Source organism: Gopherus evgoodei, chromosome 22 (genome assembly GCF_007399415.2).
Source record: "Gopherus evgoodei ecotype Sinaloan lineage chromosome 22, rGopEvg1_v1.p, whole genome shotgun sequence".
Lineage (NCBI taxonomy): Eukaryota > Metazoa > Chordata > Testudines > Testudinidae > Gopherus > Gopherus evgoodei.
The window spans coordinates 4,915,471-4,939,267 of NC_044343.1; the positions used below are offsets into that span (position 1 = coordinate 4,915,471).

General features: G+C 46.0%; 1 protein-coding gene across 8 annotated transcripts in view; it reads left to right on the plus strand.

Annotated features, from left to right (window-relative positions):
• The window catches only part of SBNO2 (strawberry notch homolog 2), a 108,608-nt gene that overhangs the window by 54,436 nt on the left and 30,375 nt on the right, over nucleotides 1-23,797 (plus strand). For 7 of the 8 annotated variants that reach the window (XM_030540867.1, XM_030540868.1, XM_030540869.1 and 4 more), the window contains one exon: nucleotides 21,963-22,124. In XM_030540867.1, coding sequence (XP_030396727.1) covers nucleotides 21,963-22,124 — 162 coding nt within the window. Of the gene's footprint in view, nucleotides 1-11,064; nucleotides 11,299-21,962; nucleotides 22,125-23,797 lie in introns of those variants that run through there. The other variant, XM_030540870.1, reaches the window with a different exon arrangement.

Sequence of the window (23,797 nt, forward strand, 5' to 3'; positions counted from 1 at the left end):
AGAGTGCAGTCCACACCATCCTCCAGATCATTAATGAAGCTATTGAACGAAACAGACCCCAGGACCGACCCTTGGGGCATTCCGCTTGAAACCGGCTGCCAACTAGACATGGAGCCGTTAATCACTGCCCGTTGAGCCCGACGATCTAGCCAGCTTTCTATCCACCTTTATAATCCAATCATCCAGCCCATACTTCTTTAACTTGCTGGCAAGAATACTGTGGGAGACCGTATCAAAAGCTTTGCTAAAGTCAAGGAATAACACATCCACTGCTTTCTCCTCATCCACAGACCCAGTTATCTCCTCATAGAAGGCAATTAGGTTAGTCAGTCCATTCAAGATTAGGGTTCCCAGAGCACAGAACTCTAAGGTTAGGCAAAGCTATAGATAAATCGTACAGTTATGAATTGCACATGGTGGAGATGGCACATGGAAGGTTTGCAGGTTCTCTTGGAGATGAGAGCCCTCACAATGCACACCTGCTTCAAGAGATAAGTGCTTCTGCCCTAGAATTTGAAACCTGAGGGCATTCGGTACCAAAAAAATTAAAAATTCTGTGCCAAAAAAAAATTATGCTCACAATATCTTAAAATTCTGCAAATTTTATTTGTCAGATAAATGTGGAGGCTCCAGCATGGCATTGGGGAGCACAGGCCACTGGCTGCACAGAGATGGGAGATCACGGGGCAGCTCCCCTGCAGAAGATCTAAGTGTGGAGGGGCTTAGTGTGGGGGATCCAGGTGTGGGTTGAGAGGGTTCTGTGTGAGGGCACTCTGGATGTGGGTGGCTCATCGGGGGGTAGGGGATCTGGGTGTGTGGGGGATAGAGTTTGGCAGGGGGGGTCTGAGTGTAGGATGCTCAATGGGGAGTCCACATGCTGGTGGGGTGGGGATCCAGATGCAGCCACTTGGGGCTCAGTAGGGTGGGGATCCAGGTGCAGGGGAGTGAGACTTGGCTGGGAAGGGTCTGAGTCTTGGCAGGAGGGTCTGGATATAAGGGGATCTGGAGGGATGGTGGTTGGGGGGATGGGGAAGCAGCTCCCTGCACACAGTGATCCCTGCAGCTGAAGAGTGATGGATGTAGGAAGTGTGTTGGGGGGAAGGGGCACGGATGACTTTGCAGAGATTTCTGCAGCTGGGGAAGAAATCTGGGGGTGGGTCTGACTCAGCCCTGGATGCCATGCAGGGGAAGAGGAAGTCCCATCCACTTCAGCCCAACCAGGACTAGCAGCTGATCCTGGCACAGGGTAGGAGCCAGCAGCTGGGTCTTCCCCAGTCCCGCCTCCTGCCACAGTGATTTCTCTGTCTGCTGGCTGCCCTGACCCCCCGAAACATACTGCTGGGAAGGATGGCATGATCGCTTTTGTGGTTTCCCTTTGCTTCCCCATCAGAAAGTCATTTTTCTGCAGGGAAGCAAATAAATCTGTGGGGGACGTATATTCTGCACATACGCAGTGGCGCAGAATTCTCCCAGGAGTAAATGATTTAACTGGAATTACCAAGCGAGACATGGACTCAGCAGCTCTTTGGAAAGTTGTTTCCACAAGACATCTGTCTGTACAATGTGCAGTCCTGCTGACTGGAGGGTGTGACAGTTGCTGCTGGGACCAAAATGCAGTTTGTCCTGTTATCACTACAATAAACAAGAACAGGCCGATTCTGTGCTATTTTGCCTGCTCTTCATGCTTCTCACTGTGATGTTCACAACAGCCTCTGTTACAACATACAGCTCATCCCAGAGCAGTTCCTCATTAATGTTAATTTTGAAGAAGACCAATGCCTCCCACCCCTTGCTCCCTAGTGAAGCCTGCAATGGAAGGAACAGGACAGCTGCTTGGATGGGAGATTGGACCCGAGACACCAGAATTAGAGACCACATATCCTTAAATTCCACTGATCAGCAGAGGCTGGAGAAGGGCTGACCACGGTCCTCGAACATATTCACAGGAAGCTTGTAAATGCTGAAAGAGAAAGTAAAGATCTCCCCAAAACAGTGAATTATGTGATCAACCCCCCTCCTCCCCAAGAAATTGTGGATGAGTTTGCTTGATCTAGGGATGGACTGCCTGGGAAATCCAACAGCTGCAATTAATTTGTGGGCGGGTAGGGGAGAAGAATAAACCCAAAAAATAAAAGTACAGAGCCATATTCTTAACCTGTACTTAACCTGTAAGATCAGCCTAAACCAAACAAATGAGTCATTTCCCCTTCTGGCCTCCTGCTGAAAATGCTGTCTTAAGACAGTGACAAGTCTCTCACGTCTCCTCTCTTTCCCCCCTTGTCCTGTTTTCTTCCCCTGGGTTTGGGGAAGGCAACAGTCGATATGGACTATAAACTGTGCACCCATGTGTTCAATTTAATTTCAAGATGCTGAAAAGTTCCTGATTTCTAATATCACAAAGTGTTTGAAGTTAGGTCTTCAGTGGTTTATAAAGCTGCATAGCTGAGCAAGAAAGTTCACTGACAAAAGTCTATGAAAAGCTCTTTCTGCAGGAGGTGGGATTAATGCTGGATACTGAGAACTGGCTGTTAATTCATAGCAATGCTGCTGCTTTGTTCACCGCAAGTTGATTCAGAGAATCTAAATATCATTAGGGAGATATCAAAATGTTAGCTAGTGTGAAACTGTACTGCAGGGTGGATGTCAGTATTCTTTGTGAAGGACAGCATAAATCCATGATCATATTTGTGTATTGATAGATGGTGCATATTCATATTTGCTATGTGTCAAGCATGAAATGCTACATAACTGAATTGTGCTGCTGTTGGAGAAAAGAGGACAATCGGCAGTTGGTTGGCTGGGTTATGGAAGAAGGAGTTGGGGAAAGAATGAGCTAGTGTTTTATGAAGAGTAATTTATAATAACGTTGTAAAGATGCAATTACAGCCTTTGCCTGATCTGATTTTTGTGCAGTTTGTGGTGTGTGTGGGACGCTTGACCACATGTTAATCATAAACAAGCCCTTTCTCTTTCCACCTCTTGCAGTTTCCTGTTGAAATCTCCATTTTGGTACAAAAGAAAAAGGTTAACCACTATCTCCAAAATATTAATTAAAGTGCATCTTTACGTGTGCCAGGGCTGGGGCGATTTCAAAGAAATCAATTTAAGAGTTATTAAATTACATGGAAGACTTGCCTCTGGATGAAATAAAGAGCTTCCTGGAATAAGAAACCACCTGGAATTTCCTATTGCTGTCCTGGAGTTATATAGGTCCACAGGGGATACAGACATTAAAATCAATTTGAAGACACTTAACTGGGTCTGCTGCCTATAAAGTACATCACTAACATGTTGCTTTACCTGCCAGTGGCTGTACTGTTCCGTTTAGACTGGTTTTTGCATGGTTTAATCACAGTTAGAAAACACTTTCACTGCAGATAGCTCAAGTTTATTTAGACCCTGGTTTGGTGATAAGAACAATTTCAGTTGTTGTAACACCTCATGTTACCTGGTCACAGTGAACAGGAGGGAATTGTGTCCCCGTTTTCACAGAACAGCCAGGTCTCCTGCTTGTGCATCCATACCTGTCATGCTGTCTAATCTTGTTTCTATCAGTGCATTCTGGGAAAATATGGGCAACTATCCCTTGATGCCTCAGCATAGTCGTAGAGTGCCCAGAAGATACCTGGGACGATAGACTCTGGGATGCTCTACCAGACAGAAGGTTGTAACAAAGCAAGATCATCTAAGTTACCTAGGCATTGTTAAGGGGTCTCAATCTCTGAGCTAAATAAACCTGGCACCCTGGAAACAAGAAGACAATTATATGCCAGTTTAGGCTGCTAGAAAGGGTAACACAAGGTTTGGCTGCCATGACTACTAATTATGTAGTATGTGATGAGCCATATTTGGAGCCAGCCATGTCAGTATTTGGTTACGAGCTTGAATAAACACTACAGGATAGACACTAAGTGCCCTTTCAGAGTTTCAGGGCAAACTGCACCTGTATTCCCCCTCTGTGGTCTACTAAGGGGACCCATGTTCGGCTTCCAGCTTTCATATCTCTTGGCTGGAGACCCTGGTTAGAAGGGATTGAAATGTGGGATTTTAAGGTTGCACAGCTCCCTGCCATTCATTGTGATATCCCCAGGAAGCCAGACTGCCCAACAGGCCAGCACCTGAGCCTGGCTTTCTCTCTGAGGACTATGACCAGTGTATAAGTTACCACATGGACCTTCTAAGCAAGCACATCCATTCTCAAGGGAAGCATTAGAGAGAAGACATTAAATTCATGAAAGAACCTACAATGCACACTGAAAAGTTTACCAGAGGTCACCTTCAACTCCAGTCTAGGGCTTGGTAGGTTTTAGTCCTTCAAAACCTATAATTGTGTTTTCCCCATGGTTAGAAATTCATTTGCCTTAGATCCAGCACCAGAATCCAAAGGCTGGGCAAATCAGACATTTGTTCATATAGCTTGGGCCTTTGATTTTGGCCTTCTGTAACAGGTAATCAGCAAACAAAGACCTCAGGGCTTAGCTTCAAAGGGCTGTGATTTTGCATAACTGGGTTTGGGTAATTTGCATTTACCTCTCCCTAGGGATTTCCTCAGGAAATCCACTTAACACTTATTGGACTTTGGGGATATATTTGTCTGGCCCATTTTTAATATAGTCTTTTGAACTCCCAGATCTTATAGCTGTCACCTCTCCTCCACAAGAAAGGTGACATACAATCCCAGCCCATGATAATATATTAACTTAATTCAATAAGGTATTTCTAGGATATTGCAGGAAATGTCCCTATTTGTCACAGGCTCAGTTCAGCTAAGCATGTAAGCAGGTGTTTAAATCCATCCTTGTTCAATGCTTTGCTTAACTCAGTGAAAGAAGTTCAGGACATTCAGGGTCTAATCCTGCATCTGTTGAAATCAAAATTTGCCTTTGACTTCAGTGGCAGTGGATCAGGCCCAGTAAGAGTTTTGGAGATGTGTTTTTACCTAAAAAGTAACTAATGCACCAGATTGTCCTCCTTCAGCCAGGTGCAGCTGGGCACGTGCCCAGAAAGGAGCTACCGGTACTCAAAGGAAAAGAATATTGGATCAGACTTCAGCTCATTGTGTGGTTGCTCATGGCTGAACCTCCTTCATTCCAAACTTTTACTATTGTTTTGGGGTTTTGAAATCTGTTTAGTTAAACTGTGGTTTAAGCATAGCATCCCACTGAAGGCGAGGCAGAGACTCCACAAATAGAAGGGAATAGAAAATCAGGAAGTTTTCCTGTAAAATCCTTTCACAGAGCCCTCACAGAAATTCTCAATAAACTCATTTTTTAAGTTCCCCTCCGTCCCTCACCCTTTGATACAGCTCACAAAATCGAGAAAACCTAGTGTGAAACAGTTAGTGCTCTTAAGATGCCAGTAATATAATTTGATTGGGAAATATTTTTAAATAGCTGCTTTAATTCGAAGCAGAATTGGCCTGAGTCAGTCTGTTCATCTAAGTCTCCCTGCCTCCAGTTATGCTTTGTTGACCACAGCTACAAACTTGTAGCATGCCAAACAAACTTCTTTCCTGTGCCATTGGGCTGGATGGGGTATTCTGAGTTGTAGGAGCCTATCCAGGGGAGAAGTCTCTCAGATGGCCTTAAATTCTCCACATTGAACCCAAACCACATGTACACTGGTAGTCCCCACTCACAGCCGTCACATCAATAAAACGCTCACAAGCAGCAGCATTTCAATCCCTTTTCTTGAGGCTGGGTTAACTGTTCCCCAGATCAAAAGAAGCCATGCCTTAGAACAGGATGTTTTTGCTTTCGTTGTAAATTGCTTCCCAAATTCTCTGTTGTTGTTTTTAATATATATATTTTAAAAGTAAGACATGTGGTTGGGTCTTGCAGAAACCTTTGCCCAACTCCTTGTCACAGTTTTGGGGTAACTCCAAATGTGTTTCTCCTCCATGGCCCCTCAAGGGCACCCATTTAAAGGTTCCCGGCTCCCACCTCTCTCAGGCAAATACCTGTGTCTTACTCCCTCCTGCTGTACAGCTCCCTGGATTAGTGCGATATCCCCAGCAAGGCCAGTGCCTGCACTTTGCTTTCCCTCTGAAGGCTATGGCCAGGGTATTGCCCACAATTGTAAGTTACCTTATGGCTCTTTCAGAGCAAGCACATTCATTCTTAAGGTAAAAGCATGACAGAGGAATGTATAGACACAATAAAAGTTCCTACACGCATGCTAAAAGCTTACCAGAGGTCATCCATCAGTCTTATGGCCTAGTCCTCCCAATCCTTCCACAAAGGTTGGGGACTCACCCTGAGACAGAAAGTCCTGTCCATTTGCTGAATCAGAAAAAAGGCCCTGAGTCATTTTAAAATCGGGCTATTTATCCAGAAGTCCTTTCTTTGCCTGTTGGTCTCTGGAGAATAGAGTTTGAACTAGTATATGCAAGCCTCCCCTGGAGGTGGTACCTCTCTGTGTGGGTTACAAGCTGGCTTGATTTGCCTTAATTGCCACCCACTGTTTTTAGTTCCTGAAGGAACACTGGTGGCCCTCCCCCCTGGAGTAGAACACAGTCATACATAAACCATTCATTTGAAACAGTGGACCTCAAAGATACTTAAATTTAATTCTGTAAGGTCTCCCAAGGATATGCAGGAAATGGCCATATCTGTCACACGCCTCTCTTCATCTCTCTTCCCCTGCCCTACTTTAGCTTTCCGAATTAGACCAGGGGATTGTGCATGCATTTTTACTATTCAAGGCAGCAGTGACTTTTTGACATTCAAGACTGCCAAAAATTAAAGCAATTCCTCGCACCAATCTTGGGTAAAGTCAGTGATGTTAGTGAAACAGGAAACGTTAGGGCTGGTGTATACAATACACGCTATCCCATCATTCAGACCACTGGAAAAAAGACAACATTGTGAAGAAAAACAGAGCTGCTTGAACTTTCAGCCATCTTTCCCTCCTTAACTAGTATTTGACCGTTTTTGAAGGCAAATAAGGACCTGCTTTCTTCCATTCATTGGTCACTTAATATATGCTGCTGCCTCTGTTCTTGGGATTATGGGCCAGATTTGCAAAGGTATTTAGGCATCTAAGGATGCAGTTAGGCACCTAATGGCAGTTAAGGCACCTAACTTGTTTAGGCAATTTTGACAATCCAGTTAGGTGCTTATCTGCATCTTTAGGCACCTAAATACTTGAAAAAATCTGGCCCTCTCTCTTATCTGTGCAGGAGACAGACTAGCTACCTCGTCTTCCCATCTACAGTTTCTCAGCTGTTGTTTGATTTTTGTCATTAAACTGATTTACGAAAAATCCGGCGGATTGCAGCAAATTCTGTACATCCCACTAGTGTTCTGGACTGTAGCCCATTGGTCAACAGACTGGTGAGGGTAATGTTGATGTTGGAATGGAAATAGATCAAATAAAGGAAAGTGTTTTAATGATGGAGGAACAATATTTCATTGAGCTGAAAGTGTGTGCAGTTATCATGGTTTTACATTCTGTTTTTCATTGGAAGTAAGAGAGTGAAGTGAATATTGGTAGCAACACTAGGATACCACATTTCCTCAGAACAGTTCATCAGCATGTGTCTTCATGACTCTGATGTGCAAGTGAATGAGTTGTTGCATATCTTTAGGATAGGTAAAAGGCACAGTTGTTATTCCCCAATGGGTTATGTTATCCCTGAGGGATTATATTATTGAATTATTATTCAATCAAATTAGCAATCCTGATAACTATTTAAAAATATTTTTCACAAGTCTCACTTCATCTTGATGCTAAACTCTTGTGGCTTTCATTTTGCCTCGTTTGTCCACTGAGAGGAAAAAACAGGAAATAGCCCACCTGATTTTCAAGAGTTGTGTAAGTAGCAAGATCTTGGTGGTCTGTAGTTTCACTTATTAGACAGGAGGTAGTGGTTTAATTTAGTGCACATAGCAATTCAGTTACCGGCAGCAAGTCTTTCAGTGATTAGGACTTTCTTTTAAATGTATTTGCTCTCTCTCTATTCCAGCATATAGTCACTAAAGCACCTTTTCCAAGCTCTGGGGCCTCTACTAGGTGATTAAAAATACAGTTGAATGAGACAAGCAGCAGTGGCATACTAACTGCCTTGCTCTACCCAAAACCAGCTGTGTACAAAAACCAAATTCTTCAGCTTCCCCTCAACGCACAGAACCTGTCTCCCCCTCAACCCACTCTGTTCCTGTCCAGATCCCTCTCTTTTTGTTTGTGGAAGAGTGAAATCCATGCAAATTCATCCTCCTTTACGCTGAGAAACCTTAGAAAGTACTTGAGATGGCATCTTTCTTCCTCATCACAAGAGTGGCTGCTGCTTAAGCAACGCCTCCTCTTCTTTTCCTTGTCACCTGCTCTTCTGGCTGAGACTGCAGCCAGAGATCTGGTGCCACAGAGCACCTGTAAACATGCAGGACTCACACCTGCGGCACCTCCTGCTGGTCATCTCCAGGAATTAGCTCTTCGACCCAGGAGCACTGGCCCCTATATCCCTTCCAGGATCCTGGTGCCCCTTTAACTGGGTGCTGCCCTTTGGCAGTATCCCCACAGTTCTGGGTCTCCTCCTCCTAGGAGAACCCCCACCCACTATCCCCACTTCGCCTCAGTCTTGGCTACTGCCCAGTCTCCATCTAGCCCCCATTCACTAGGGCAGCTTGCAGTATGAGCCACTCATCACAGGCAAAGGGGTTTGGACCTGCTGCCTCTGGCTACCCGTGGGCTGCTCCCTGCAACCCCCAGTACCTCATAGGCCTTACCAGGCCTGCAGCCTGAGGCTTTCCTAGGCCAGAGCTCCCAGCTCCTCTGGCCCTTCCCCAATCTAAGTTCCTTACTTAACACCTTGCAGCCAGGCCCTTCTCCCTGTAGAGGCAGAGGGAGACTGCTGAGCGCCTTCCTCCCAGCCTTTTTATACAGGCCAACTGTGGCCTGATTGGGGTGTGGCCCAGCTGTGGCCGCTTCCCCAGTCAGCCCAGCTTTTAGAGCTGCAGCCCTCTCCAGGGCTGCTTTTACCACTGCAGCCCTCCCAGGCAGGAGCGGGGGACTACCCTGCTACAGCACCAAAAGAAAGACATTTTCCTTTCCTACTTAGTTAATGGGGAAGAGTATTCCAGGACAGGCATTTTGCATGATAGGGCTCGAATCTCTATTCTAGATGCAATTCTAATACACCTGCCACCATGACACTTAAGCACCATATAAGTGTCACAATTATATATCCGAACAACAGACCTAGCTCTTTCCTATTTTAAGTTGCCTTCTCAAGTGGAGGTCCTATAAGTGATTTTCCAGGTTTGGAATATTGCACATCTCTGTTACTGAGCATACTCCTGAAGAAATGTATCTTGACCTGAAATAGGTTTCACAACATTGTGGCTCATTGGGATCTCCAGTGGCAGGATGTTTTGTAGCAGAGGATCCTCCACAGAAAAGAATCTGTTCCATATAGCATGTGTCCTCCTGATTCTCAAAATCATTAGGGGATAGAGGAGACCAGTCTATTGTATGCATCTCAGGTCTCAGACACGCTTCCCCTCTTCCATGGGTCTCCTAGATGGTTTGCCTCTTCTTGACCCTGGATCCCCTCATTCCAAACACAGACGCTCACTCTTTGGCTGTTTGCTTTCGTGAGAAGTGTCATTTCAATAAGTTGGGCTTTTCCAGAAGTTTCTTGCATGTGGCTAAAAGCCCATTTGCTCCTGATGTTTCCCGCTGAGCCAGGAAACTTTTGTCAGGTGTTTCTCTTCCACTTTTGCCAAACAGTCTCCGAACCTCCAAATCCAGCGCAGGAAAACCGTAAGTGTGATTTCAGTCTGATGTGGTTTTGAAAAGTGTCCTGCTTGGGTAGAAAGGCTGGTGAGGGGAAGGATGAGGGGATTTCCATCCAGAATACCAATCATTGGTTTTAGTGCTCATCAGCCTGAGAGACATGCTGTATAACAGCTTGTTCAGCCAGGTAACTAAAACTCCCTTACCGGCACAGCGGGTTAAGAGTATTTAGTAGAGAGCTGCATATCTAGTGAACGCACTATTGCTGCTGGATCTGTGCCTCTGGCTTTTGACCCAAATGGAATTCAGTTCCCACACAGTGAGCCAGAACAATAAAGCGGATATGGGCAAGGTGAAGTTAATCAGGTGTGACTCTCAATTTGGAGGAAATGAAGTGGTTCACTGCCACTTTGCAAGGCACTAGAAGGAGCTGTAATACTGTCCCTTGCTCCAGAATTTGATCTGTCGGAGTGCTGTTGTTATTCTCTGTGGGGAGAAGCACACAGATGCATCCCGTTTTGTTCCCCAAAACCGAACAGATACGTTCAAATGACAGGTTCCTCGTACCACAAAACTTTGCAAGTAACATTTTACTTCTCCTTTTGGCATCTACCTTTTCTTCAGGGCAGTCTCTTGTTAAAGTTTGTTGTAGTGAAATCCTGTTTAGATGCTTCCTTCTAGTCCCCTTTCCTTCTCTACTTCCTCCACCCTGCAGCAGAAACAGGTCATGCCTAGTAGTGATATCTTTACTTAACCAGCAAAGATGCAGAAAGATCAAAATGAAGTATTTGAAAAGGGAAGGGAGAGTGTGTGTGTAAAACCATAACCATTCAGAGCACCCCATTAACTAAGGCATCCCTCCTTTATATTTGTTGAGGGACAGGAAGGCGAGTAAGGAAGGTGGGGATTGAGCTGGCAGGTTCATCTGAACCCCTACATCTCTGAGAAAAGGGAAAACAAATACAAAGATGGCAGATATTTTTTTTGTCCAAGGTAGCATTTTTTCCTCAGACTAGGGTTGAAGGGAGGGAAATGAGCTATGCGCTGGCTTATTGAACAGATAAGTGCTTGACATAGACTTCGCTTCTGTCCCAAGTCAAACTGAGCCTATGGAGGAGCTCAGCTTTGTTTACAGTGTCTCTGTGGTTGAATTACACCACATACAGTAATTCTCATCGCACTGCCAGTAATTTCACTGACTTACCAAGCAGGCATCATTTCCTGAAAGTCAGCTCCCATACTTAGAGGAAGTAAGAGCACTCTGCTTCATGACTAAACACTGTATGCAAATTTCTACAGCCTTAGAACAGCCGCACTGTATGGACTGGCTTTTTTTTCCACCATTTTCACTCCTTCCTTTGGCGTGTAACGTTTCTTTAAACCTTCATGAGATCTTTCTCTGGCTGCTGCCGCTGTTGCTGTCATGAATGAGGATCTTTCTCCGTTATGTACTGAAAAAGCACGGCTCATTGTTTTGCCCAAGTTCTCGTCTGGCAACGAGTTGAATGCTGTTTTAAAATGTCCCAAATGCAATTTTGGCTAAAGTTCTCCTCTCTCTACAAGGTAACATTTACCTCTTTTCACTTGATAGTTTGCATTCTGTTTGCGGGATAGGCATCTTTTAGCTGCTGTAGTGGACGTGTGCCTGTTTATAAATAAATAGTAGAATTTCAAAGCCACAATTCTTGATATAAGGAGATTAAGAAAAGGATTACTATTTTTAAGCTGCACTCTGTTTATGCTAAAATATTCAAAACACACGAATCACTCCTAGCCAGTCAGAATTCTGGAATTAACTGAGAAACTTTGAGGAAGAGAAGCAGCATGGAAGATTAATCTATGTTTTTTTAACCCTAAAGGCTTTCAAGAGTTTTATTCCAAATTCAGAACATTTATACAGAAGGGCAGAGAAGCACTTGCCAATCAAACCAGGACTGCGAGTTTATAGCATTATGGTTGGAATGACTTTGATTTTCATGGCTAGAAAACTTCCTCTTAACTGCACAGGCCAGTTGCAGCTCAGTAAATTAGAAGGAGAAATTAAAAAGTAATCTGAAACCCAGTGTGCTTACTTTGTTCTTTAGAAACAGAATTCTAGTTGACTGGCTTTTTAGCTTTTGTGTTGTGCTGGGTTTTTTTATTATTATTATTATTATTATTATTTTAAAAGGCCAAATGGAACAGGTATTGTGCTCTCTTAGTATAGAGGAACTGACTGCTGCTGTGCAAAAGAAGTATGTGTCCTCTGTTATGGGGAGGGATTGCCAGTAAATAAACCATTCATACCAATGGGTTTGTGGTCATAAAATATTTTTAGGTGAACACACTTTCTATAGTTAGATTTCACCTGTTCTTTCATTTATTTTAATAAACATTTGCTTTGACCGAAATAGAAACTGGAGCTCTAGTGGCGAGGAGAAAGAGGTGTAACTACATTTCTTTTACACTCGTTCCCTTTGATCACTTTCTCAAAAGTGAATCAATTCTTGCTTTTGATAACTTATCCATTTTGGGAAAGTGTCAGAAACTAGCCAGAATGTGGTACATCATTAATATCTTCCACAGCCGAACTGGGAATCTGAAATAATCAGAAGGCAGTCAGGTAACTAGCCTGTTGCTAACTCATCCTTTTATAGCTCTTTTGGACTGAGGTGCTCAAAGCACTTTGTGAACATTAATAAAACAGTGAATTGTACCTATTTCAGCTTTGTTGTAAATATAGAACATGTTGGAGGGGTTGTATGGCCAGCATCTGCAAAGCTGTATTTCTCCATTGACTTACTGTTCATCTCTGTTAAAGGGTTAACCTGCTACAAAGGGGTTGCCCTTTGGCCATTTTATAATGCACTCCTATAAACTCCCACTTCTTGTGTAACTTGCAGAACTGTTAGTTCTGAAATTCATTTTCACCAGAAAAGATTTAAATGCTTTTTTTCCCATGTCTGTTGTCCTACCGTTGCTCTAGAAAAAACTGGGAAAAATCTGTGCCAGGAGGCAGTGGATTCAGAAATTAAATTCTGAAATAGACATTCTCTGCGCTTGCCGGAATGAGCTGACCAGCTTGTAATGCCACAATGTAAAGATCGGGGACATGCAGTCCTTCCTTTCTCCCTCATAACCTCCTGCCAAAAGGCCCACTCATAACTGGCTCATCCAGAATTTGCAGTGCAGACTGTGGAAGTGGATTAAACTAATCCAGAAAAGGACACTCTTATTCCAGAATAAAACTGTCCACCTGGGGAGTTATTCTGGAATAGCTGTAGTGCTTTTAAATTCACAGCAACTCTTATTCCAGCACAATTTGCCTGCATTAGATAAATCCTAAGAATTCCATCTGCTTCAGTTTCCCTTTCTGTAACTATCTCTGTAAAAAGGTTCTATCTACTCCGATGGGAGGTGCAAACTCGGGAGGGCAAACTTTTGGCCCAAGGGCCACATTGGGGTTGCAAAACTGGATAGAGGGCCGGGTGGGGAAGGCTATGCCTCCCCAAACAGCCTGGCCCCCACCTCGTATCCAGGGACGGCTCTAGGTATTTTGCCGCCCCAAGCACAGCAGGCAGGCTGCCTTCAGCGGCTTGCCTGCAGGAGGTCCCCAGTCCTGCGGATTTGGTGGCATGCCTGCGGGAGGTCCACCGAAGCCGCGGGAGCAGCAGACCCTCCACAGGCATGCCGCCGAAGGCAACCTGCCTGCCGCCCTCGTGGCGACCGGCAGAGCGCCCCCTGTAGCTTGCCGCCCCAGGCACGCGCTTGGCGTGCTGGTGCCTGGAGCCGCCTCTGCCCCTATCCACCCCCTCCCACTTCCCACCCCCCGACTTCTCCCCTCGGAATCCCTGACCCATCCAACTGCTCCTTGTCCCCTAACTGCCCCCGCTTGGCACCCCCCGCCCCAACCGCCCCCTGAAACCTCACCCCCTGTCCAACCTCCCTGCTCCCAGTCCCCTGACTGCCCTGACCCCATCCACCCCCCCACCCCCTGACAAGGCCCCCTGGGACTCCACACCTATCCACCCCCCGCCGCCATTCCCCATCCCCTGATGCCCCCCCCCAGAACCTCCGCCCCATTTAGCTGTCCCCTGACTTCCCCCTGGGCCCCCCCCCGGCCCTTATAACCCCCCCCCGGCCCACTTACCACTTACCATGCCGAGCAAAGCATTTAGAGCAGCATGTCTGGCTGCCACGCCGGCCGGAGCCAGACATGCTGCCGCTCTGCTTGGCAAGAGTGCGCAGCTCCGCCACCCAGAGCACTGCCTGCGTGGCTCTGAGGAGGAGAGCAGGAGAGGGGCCGGAGGCTAGCCTCCCCAACTGGGAGCTCAGGGGCCGGGCAGGACGGTCCCGTGGGCTGGCTGTGACCCGCAGGCTGTAGTTTGCCCACCTCTGTGCTAACTAATACTAGTCAGCCTGGAGCAGAACAAAATAAGCACCCTTTCAAGTCCTGGAGGATTAAGTGGGTTGATCTCTCCGGAACACCTTGTCCAGGTGGTCACTGTAGGGTGTTAGGCCATTTCACCAACAAAAAGACTTAAGTTCTCAGCCGCTACCCATGTCCAGAGGGGCAAAGGACAGCACAGCACACAACACTCTTTCCAAATCAGGGATCTTGTGTCACAGAAGCTTGGAACCTACTCTTCTTTTCAGTCCTTGCTGCACCTCTGTTGCTCTGACTTCCCTACCCTCCACTGTTAACTTAACCATCTGTGTCCTGGTCCCCTCCCACCCCACCGCCCAGTCTTGTTTCCAGTTTTTCCCAGCTGTTTATCCAGGATTTGACACCTTTCTACTAAAGCTCTCCCTGTAGCCAGCATAGCTTAAACTCCCTCTCATTACCAGGTGATAACGCCCTTTTATGGGGGGTGCTAGATGTATCCCAGTTAGAACAGTCACATTGCAGAAAAGGACGCTTCACAGCGTCTAAACTCTGACCCTCATCTGCTTTTCACGGGCTGTTGGCTGAGGGCAAGTCTACACGGACACTTCCATCGTTAACATTTGTATAGTTCAGAGGTGTGAAAAAACACACACCCCAGAACCACAAAAGTTTTAACGACGAAAAGCACCAGCTGTGGACAGCGCTTCATCGACAAGAGCAGCGCTCCTGGGAATGAAACTGCCACCTCTTGTTGGAGGCGGTTTTATTTTGTCACCGGGAGAGCTCTCTCCTGGCGATAAAGAGCGGCCACACAGTGCACCTTACAACACAACGGTGCAGCTGCAGCTGCACAGCCGTGCCATTGTATGGTGCCCTGGGTAGACATAGCCTTAATTAACTAGTGTCCTTTCCTTTGCGTTCTGTCCCTGGAAACTGAAATAGTTCCTGGAGCTCCGTATGTGACAATGGAATAACCTGCCAAGGCAGGTTGAGGAATTGCTGATGCTGAAGGTGCACAAAGCCAGTGTGTGGGTCCGTTCTGCATTTGAACAAACTGGCGTATTCCATCTGCCTGAATTACATTGTGAGCCCCAGGGGGCAGAAATCTAGCATGAGCCAAGAGGTCATTTTCAACACTAATCTTTCTGACACTGGAGTCAAGTATCAGAGGGGTAGCCATGTTAGTCTGGATCTGTAAAAAGCAACAGAGAGTCCTGTGGCACCTTTAGTCTTAAATGTGCCACAGGACTTTCTGTGCTTCTGACATTGGAGTTAGTTTCCTATTCCCCATCTCAGCCTAAAGTAACAAGCAAAGAGTTGGATAGGTTAATCACCAGAGGCTGCGCAAAAGGGGTTCGTGTCAGGAAGACCTAATGCTGGGGTTCTCAAACTGGAGGTTGGAACTTCTCAGGGGATCACGAGGTTATTACATGGGGGAGTCGCGAGCTGTCAACCTCCACCCCAAACCCCGCTTTGCCTCCAACATTGATAATGGTGTTATAAATTAAAAACACTTTTTTTATATATTTAAGGGGGGGGTCTCACTCAGAGGCTTGCTATGTGAAAGGGGTCACTAGTAAAAAAAGGTTTGAGAGCCACTGACCTAATGAGCTCACTAAGAGTTCAGCAGATCGCATGGTGAGCACCCACCTGCCACTCTGCTCCCTCAGGGCTAATGAGCAATGGCTACTCTATCTCTCTTCATAGCTGCAGCTCTCCTGTGCCCTTGCTGTCCCTTCCTTCTCTGTTTTGTTTCTGCTCCACTTCTGCCACACGTGTTTGCGAACGTTTGCTCCTGAGCTGATCCCCTTCCAGAGGAAAAACAAATTAACAGGGGAGGAATAGCTCAGTGGTTTGAGCATTGGTCTGCTAAACCCAGGGTTGTGAGTTCAATCCTTGAGGGGGCCATTTAGGGATCTGGGGCAAAAATCCATCTGGGGATTGGCCCTGTTTGAGCAGGGGGTTGGACTAGATACCTCCTGAGGTCCCTTCCAATCCTGACATTCTATGATTCTAATAAAACTCAGCTGGGATGGCTTCTTGTTCCTGGCTGGCATTTGGTGTCATGTCCTGCTTGCTCAGGCAAGTTCCTGGTGTGATTACTATGAGTAGGGCTTTTGCTTTGAAGATTGAGGACATGTCCTAGAGTTCCTTGGCATGTCAGTTTTTTCTTTATATAAAATAAAGTTCTCTGCTATCACTGCTCACTTATCCCCTCGCTAAGTGACTAGGACAGTCGTATTCAGGATGGTTATTCACTAGCCAATAAGGGCTGGCCCCAAAGGACACTTTTACTCTTGTAAATTGTAGTTTACTGTGTATTCCTTTTCTTCTTGTGAAACTGGGAGGAGTGGTAGATATGCTGGAGGGCAGGGATAGGATACAGAGGGAACTAGACAAATTAGAGGATTGGGCCAAAAGAAACCTGATGAGGTTCAACAAGGACAAGTGCAGAGTCCTGCACTTGGGACCGAAGAATCCCATGCACTGTTACAGACTAGGAACCGAATGGCTAGGCAGCAGTTCTGCAGAAAAGGACCTGGGGATTACAGTGGATGAGAAACTGGATATGAGTCAACAGTGTGTCCTTGTTGCCGAGAAGGCTAATGGCATTTTGGGTTGTATAAGTAGGGGCAGATCGAGGGAAGTGATTGTTCCCCTCTATTCGACATTGGTGAGGCCTCATCTGGAGTTCTGTGTCCAGTTTTGGGCCCCACACTACAAGAATGATGTGGAAAAATTGGAAAAATCCCAGAGTGCTGCTTCCCACAATACTGTCAAGGAGCAATAGTCTCAAATTGCAGTGGGGGAGGTTTAGGTTGGATATTAGGAAAAACTTTTTCACTAGGAGGGTGGTGAAGCGCTGGAATGGGTTACCTAGGCAGGTGGTGGAATCTCCTTCCTTAGAGGTTTTTAAGGTCAGGCTTGACAAAGCCCTGGCTGGGCTGATTTATTTGGGGATTGGTCCTGCTTTGAGCAGGGTGTTGGACTAGCTGACCTCCTGAGGTCCCCTCCATCCCTGATATTCTATGATTCATTTTGATCATCCCATATACTAAGCCTCATCATGTGGCATTTAAAACTAGACTGTTAGACTAGCCCTTGGAGAGTGTTCTGTAGGGACAGCAAACAGTCCTGTACTGGGTGGAACAAAGGATGGGGCCAGACTCTGTCTCCATTGCCAACTTCTCTGATAAGTTTTTCTTGGTCAGGTAGGTTGCTCCAGAGCAAGAGCCGCACTTCAGAGTCTGAGCAAGAAACAAGAAGTGCTGTGTTCCTGTTTAGTATGGGCCTGATCCAAAGGAACTGAGTGCACCTCTGCAGTGTTTACTCTGTGTTCAGCACTGTCTCAGACAAAAATAAAAATACTCCCTGCCCCCAAGAGCTACAGTGTGAGAGAATCAGGGAAGAGGGATGGTGCTGGGAAACCTGGAAGAAGAGGAGTTTTGTTATCGTTTAGCTCAGCTCTTGGGGCATTGTGGAAGAAGTGAGTTTTCCTGGGGCCCTGGAATGCAGGCAGTAGTGGCGTGGGAGCTGGCACAGGGGTGTTGATGCAGCGCGTGGGATGCTGCACAAGATCTGTAAATTACACTGATGTTTTTGTTACCTGTGTTAACCTAATATTTATGGTCAAAGCACTGCATGGATATTAACTAATTCTCACACCACCTATGGGAGATAAGTAGCAGGATCCATGTTTTACAGATGAGGAAGTGGAGACAAAGTTGAAGTGACTTGTCCAAGTTGAAGTGACTTGTCCAAGGCTGAACAATAAGTAAGCGGCACAGCCAAGACCTGCTGACCTCTAGCCCCGTGCTCATGCCTTGAGACCCTGCTGCAGTTGTTCCCACGCTGTAGGTTGGGAATCGAGACTGGTCCTCGGATTGATAAGTGTTGAATTAAACACTGAGGTGGATCCATCTGTGAGAAGGGCAATGAAGGAGTCTCCAGAGTAAAAATATTGGAGAACCCCTGTGTAAATAAAATAGTTCTTACATCCAGTGCCCAACAGCTCCTTTTTGCCCTTTCTCGTCTGAGGTGAGGTCAGCCCCATGCCAACTCTCCTTCTGAGAACACACACACAGATGCTTATCATTTAGCTCTGCAGCTTTCAGCAAGTCCCTGTCCATCTCCCAGATTCCAAACCAGGGCTGCAATGTTGCTTTTTTTCTCACATTGTGTAATGTGAACATGAACTCTTTGTAGCACCCCCTTGCCTCACCTGAGGGCTCATCTACCCAACAAATTCAGCGAGGCAAGCCAGGGTATGAATCTGCAGCACACCAGCTTGCTGTGCAGTAATGTCCCATGTGGACACTGCTAAACTTCAGTGAAAATCCTGGAGTGCAGCTTAGCAAACTGCACTTTGAAGCAATATGCTAAGCAGCACTCTGGGATTTTCACTGAGCTATAGTAGTATCCACGCAGGATGTTACTGCGAGGCAAACTGCTGTGCTACAGATTCACACCATGGCGTGTCACTCAGTAACTTGCAAACGGCCCCTGTGCTATAAAAGATTACCCAGAGCAGGTGTCTGCTTTTCTCCCTTACAGACAAATACCAAGTGATTCACCTGAAATGACCAGTCCTGGATTGGGCTCTTCTGTGTTCGCATTCAGGATCTTTTAAAGAATGACTGAAGATAGCACAGCCGTGTCTCAGGACTGGCCTTTTTAGCCATGGCTGTTCTACTCCACGTGGACAGAACAAAGGCAGACCCCACCGCTATAGCTATGGATTTCTGGACTGGGAAGTTCTAGGAGAAAAATCTCTCTCCTCACTTACTTGTATGTGCTAAGTGCTGTGTAGACATATAGGGAAGCACAGCTGCTGCCCATTTAGCTGGTGTTCTGAGAGTAAGTTCTGCAAAATCATCGAGCCACCAGAAATTGGTGCAGGTTTCCTTTTTGGGCAGTATCATGTGCACTCCTGGGACTGAGAGAGCTACTTCTTGGAGGTTCTATCCAACCCTCACTTCATTCATACATTGTATAGGCCCCGATGAGTTAAATACTTGGAACTGCTGGAACTGATTATATAGAGAAGAATTCTCACACACTTGTTTTTGTGTCTCTGAATGGACAGAACAATTGTTGTACTGGGGGGGTTTCACTTCCATAAATTAAATGCTACATGGCCAATATCTTTGCTCTTTCCAGGGTTGCAGATCTCGGCGGCTAGATTTTGATGGTGGTCCCAAGCAGCATGGACCATTACACTCCAGTGGGATTTGTTCTTGGAAGTGAGAGTTGGGAAAGAGGAAAGCAGGGAGGTGACTTGACACATTTCAGCATGGAAGGTTGAGGTGCTCAGCAGCTGTCATTGCGGGGGATTGGAATTAGGGAGGATATTTGAAGGTGACACAGATCTTGAGACATGGGAGGTTAATTTAAAAATATCTTAATTGTATGAATAGCTCTAGCTTCAATACAGCATCAACTGTCCTGCAATTCTTTAGTTAAGCCCCATACTGTATTACAGGAAGGGCTTTTTGCTGTTGTGGGAGAGACTGGAGTAGTTCTTAAACCTGGCCTCATGTTCCTTTAGCTTTGTGTGGTTGGACTGGGGTGACAGCGCCTCATATTGCTCAGTTAGCTCTCATTCTGTTAGGAGCAGAGCTGCCAGGCCCAGAACACTTCTGTACGTCAGTGCACAGCTGGAGGCCAATTCCTGTGGTATGGAGTTCTCTGAAGGGACGCGGTGACCCTGCGTCTGGTCTAGGAGGAGGATATCAATAGTGGTACTTACTTACCCAGATATTTCCTTGTTGTTACCCTGGAGTGTGACTCTTGTTTCTGGAGACTGTTTAATTCCAGTGTGTGTGACAAACCCAAATGTTGAATTCAGTTTTTGAAAACGCCTGGTGCTGGGTGATCCAGAACACAGCCATAGGACTGTTAAGAGCTAGAACCCTAAATGGACGCCTCAGCGTCTCTCACTGGGGAGGAAGGCTGGTAAGAGCTAGAGCTACGCATTAACCCATGAATTGACCCCGAACGGGAAGGAGGTTAGTCAGACTGGGAGTACCTGTCTAAAAGTGGAGTGTAATCGCTACTCCCATGTCTGTTAGTCAGCCTGTACCCCCGTCAATGCTTCAGTAATCCACAGTTTACTCACCATTCCCACAGCCTCTCTTACTTTGTGTACTGGGATCAGCATGTCAGCTGCTGGCTACCACACCTACAGCTCCAGTGTTGCTACAGGGAGTCAAATCAGAAGTTAGCTGGGGAGGGAATAAAAGGAAAAAGTCCTGCTGGTTTTAAATACTGCAAAATAGCAGTCAGGAGGGAGTCTTTCCTAGCGCTTGGCCAGAAACCCTCAGGAATAACCCAAGGGAATTCAGCTGGTCATGTTTCTTAGTCAGGTCTAGGACTTTAAAATCCTTCGGCTGCCTTCCTATTCCGCAGCTAGATCAGTAGAAAACAGGCCTTTAACTGGAAATGAAATGCAATGACTCCTCATATCAGAGACCCGTTGGCAGCCATACTGGGTGCCACCACAAACATTTGGTTATCTGTCCTAGCAGCAGCGAAGGGCCTAAATCGTCGTCATGTCTACAAATGTAACTCCTCTCACAAGAAATAGCAAGCTCTTCGTCTTGGCAGACTCCTCAAGGTAGAGTCAGAAGGACCGCAGTCCCTGCGGAACACTGACACTTCTCCACCTGAGAACCTGACGGCGTAGCACAGCACTTTAAGGTAAAGTGCTGCAAGGTGAACAGAAGGCTGACCTTTGCCTCCATGTTTTACAGAGAGATTTAATGGCGAGAGTGAGTGAGTGAAGTCAGCGGGTAGCGTCAGGCATTGTCTAGGGGGGTAGAGTTCTGCGCAAGTTTCCCAATAGACTCTCTGTTTAGACCTGCATTCTTGGCTTTTGGTTCTTATGTCTATTTGGAGATCATACAACCCGATTAGGAACTGGCTGGAGAAGTGGAGGGTATTGCAAATGGCATGTGATGGGGCTCGTTCCAGTTCTTAGTAGAGCTCCCATGGACACTCTCAGCAGACACACCACGGAACGAGTAAGGATGGAGAGTGACCCTTCCACTGAAAGGTGTTCCCTTCTTGTCTAGCTTGAGGCAGGGGTGGCCTTGTGGTCAAGGCCCTGGACTGGGATTTAGGAGACCTGAGTTCTAGTCTCAGTTCTGCCACAGACTCCCTGCGTGACCTTTGGCAAGTCACTTCATCATTCTGGGCTTCTGTTCGCCAGCTGTAAAATGGGGATGAGAATCCTCCCTTTTACCGATTTGTCTGCTTAGACTGTAAGCATTTTGTGGCAGGACTGGCTCTTGCTAAATTTTGGAGCAGCACATGGTACGGTGGGGGTTCTGATCTTGGCTGGGGCCTCTAGGTGTTATTGTAATACAAATAATAATAATTGATAGGTGGTGTCATGTTGGGATGGGAGAACAGTTAGTGCTGTTGCTGTGTATGCTGATCCTGTTTTGTGGATACATAGAGGACTTTAGATTTGGCACCTTTCACTAGTGCTCAGTCTTTTTTAATTAAATATGAAGATCAGAGTGACTGGTGCTGTCCTGTCCTTTGATCCTCTCTCATGCTGATCTGCACTTGGGAGAGTCACCATCTAAAAGTGTTTCCAAAGAGTCTAACTTGGGTTCCTGTACATTGCACCGGCAGTTTTTCCTACTGTGTCAAGATTATAGATTTAAACCCCATTGCTCTGAATAGCTGTTTTGTTTACCAGTTCATTTCTCTGCACCGTGGAGCATGGATGTAACAAAGCTGTCCATTTAATATTATGAAATGAAACTCAGCCTGTGCATGTGAGTGCAAGACAGAATCTTTGAGGCACCTTCTTACCATCTCCTGAAACCAAGGGCTTTTCTTTCCCTTTCAGGATTCTTCATACCTCGATGAGCTCTCCAACAATTCCCTCTTCTCATCCCCCGCGGACTCCCTCTCCGACATTGCTGATGCTCAGGACTTCCTGCCCGCCGACAGCCTGAACCATGTGCCAACATTATGGGATATAAACCCATCGCAACAGAACCAAATAGAGGTCAGTGAAAGTCCCTCTCCTTTCCTCCCCACTCAGAAATTCAAGCCTCACGGCTTCATCTTGCGGTTCTCTTACCTAACATCTGCCCCAGGAATTAGGAAATCCATTAGGGCTGAAGCAACCCTCCCTTCAGACCCAGATAAAGTGCTGCTGCCGGTGAGGCTGATTGAATGTCTCAGGGAGGGCTCTGGACACCCGATTCTAATGACATTTCAAAGGGCTCCAGCTTAAAATAGGTTCAGTCCCTGATTTTGAACCTCTTCATTCTGGATCCTCCATTGCACTTGTTACACATGCGTAGTCCATTGAAATCAGTGGAATGTTAGGACACACCTGTAAATAATACTTCGCACTCTTTCAAAACACTGTACAAACATTAGCTTAGCCTCCCTACAGCGTGGTCAGGTAGATATGTTCAGCATCCCAGTGAAAGTGTGTCCTTGGAACATTCAGCCACCAAGCTGCCCATATGAAGGGTAGCTACAGTGTATTGTTGTGTTGGGGCCATTAGAAATATTTTTTGGCTAGACCGTTATGCTACAGTGAGCTGTCCCAGTACCTATGTCTATCATACATTCCTTTTCTATGGCAAATATTTCTTCTTTTGTGACAGCAGTAAAATTCAAACCCTATATTGATTTGAGAGTAGCCCCAAAACACTCTAGTTTTTAGTGTGGATGCCCATTAAACAACATCCCACTGCCTCCTTTCCATCCAGTTAATTAGTACTGCTCCTTTATTATTGTACAACCTGGTATCAGCCACTGGTATTGGGGAGGAGTTTGGATAGTTAGATGAACTGGTAGCATAGAAATGTGACGAATCCCTCATTTTGATTTTGTAGTGAATGCTCACTACCAGGCACGTTTTTTTCCTGGTACACCAGTGTCCTTTGTTTGCTGTCATACAGATCCCTGGGGAAAACAAGTCTCAAACAGGGTCGCAACGCACTTGGGGGTACCAGTGCACAATTTGAGAACTGCTGATCCAAGCTATGTCTGCAGTACGAGCTGGGGGTGTGATTCCCGTGCTCAGTCTTGAGTTTAGGTGATGGATGATGTTGGTGGCCTGTGATATACAGGAGTTCAGACTAGATTATCTGGTTGTCTCTTCTGGCCTTAAACGGTAATTCTGACATGCTCTCTTCGAGCATACCCACCGGTTTCAGGTGAGTTTGTACTCACTTCTACCACATCTACGCTGCTATTTGTACCTACGCTAGCTCAAGTCTGCATACGTGGGCAGGAGACTCACAGCCCTAGCTTGTTGTGTAGACATAGCTGAAGATAGATAGGCCGGTAACTAGACAAGTTTAAACCTAGAACACAAGAAGCTTGAGGGGACAGGAAGAGCTGAACCATTTTAATCAAAGAAATGTCTGAAGGGACCACACTTGGATGTATTTGATGCTTATGCCATTTTTTCATTTATGTTTTGAACGTGGAAGCTTAAAACACTATTAAGAATGTAGCTTATTCGAGTGTGTGTTTTCTAAACATACAAACTGAGTTCAGGATTTGACATGCAAAAAGTCTTCAATTGTATTTGTACAAGGTATACAATAATAATATGCTGAGCAGCACAAAGAAAGCAAGAGAAATGGCTAATGTTTTGTGAGTGTGTAAAACTAACTCACTTTGTCAGAACAGTAGCCACTGTTACTGTTGGATGTT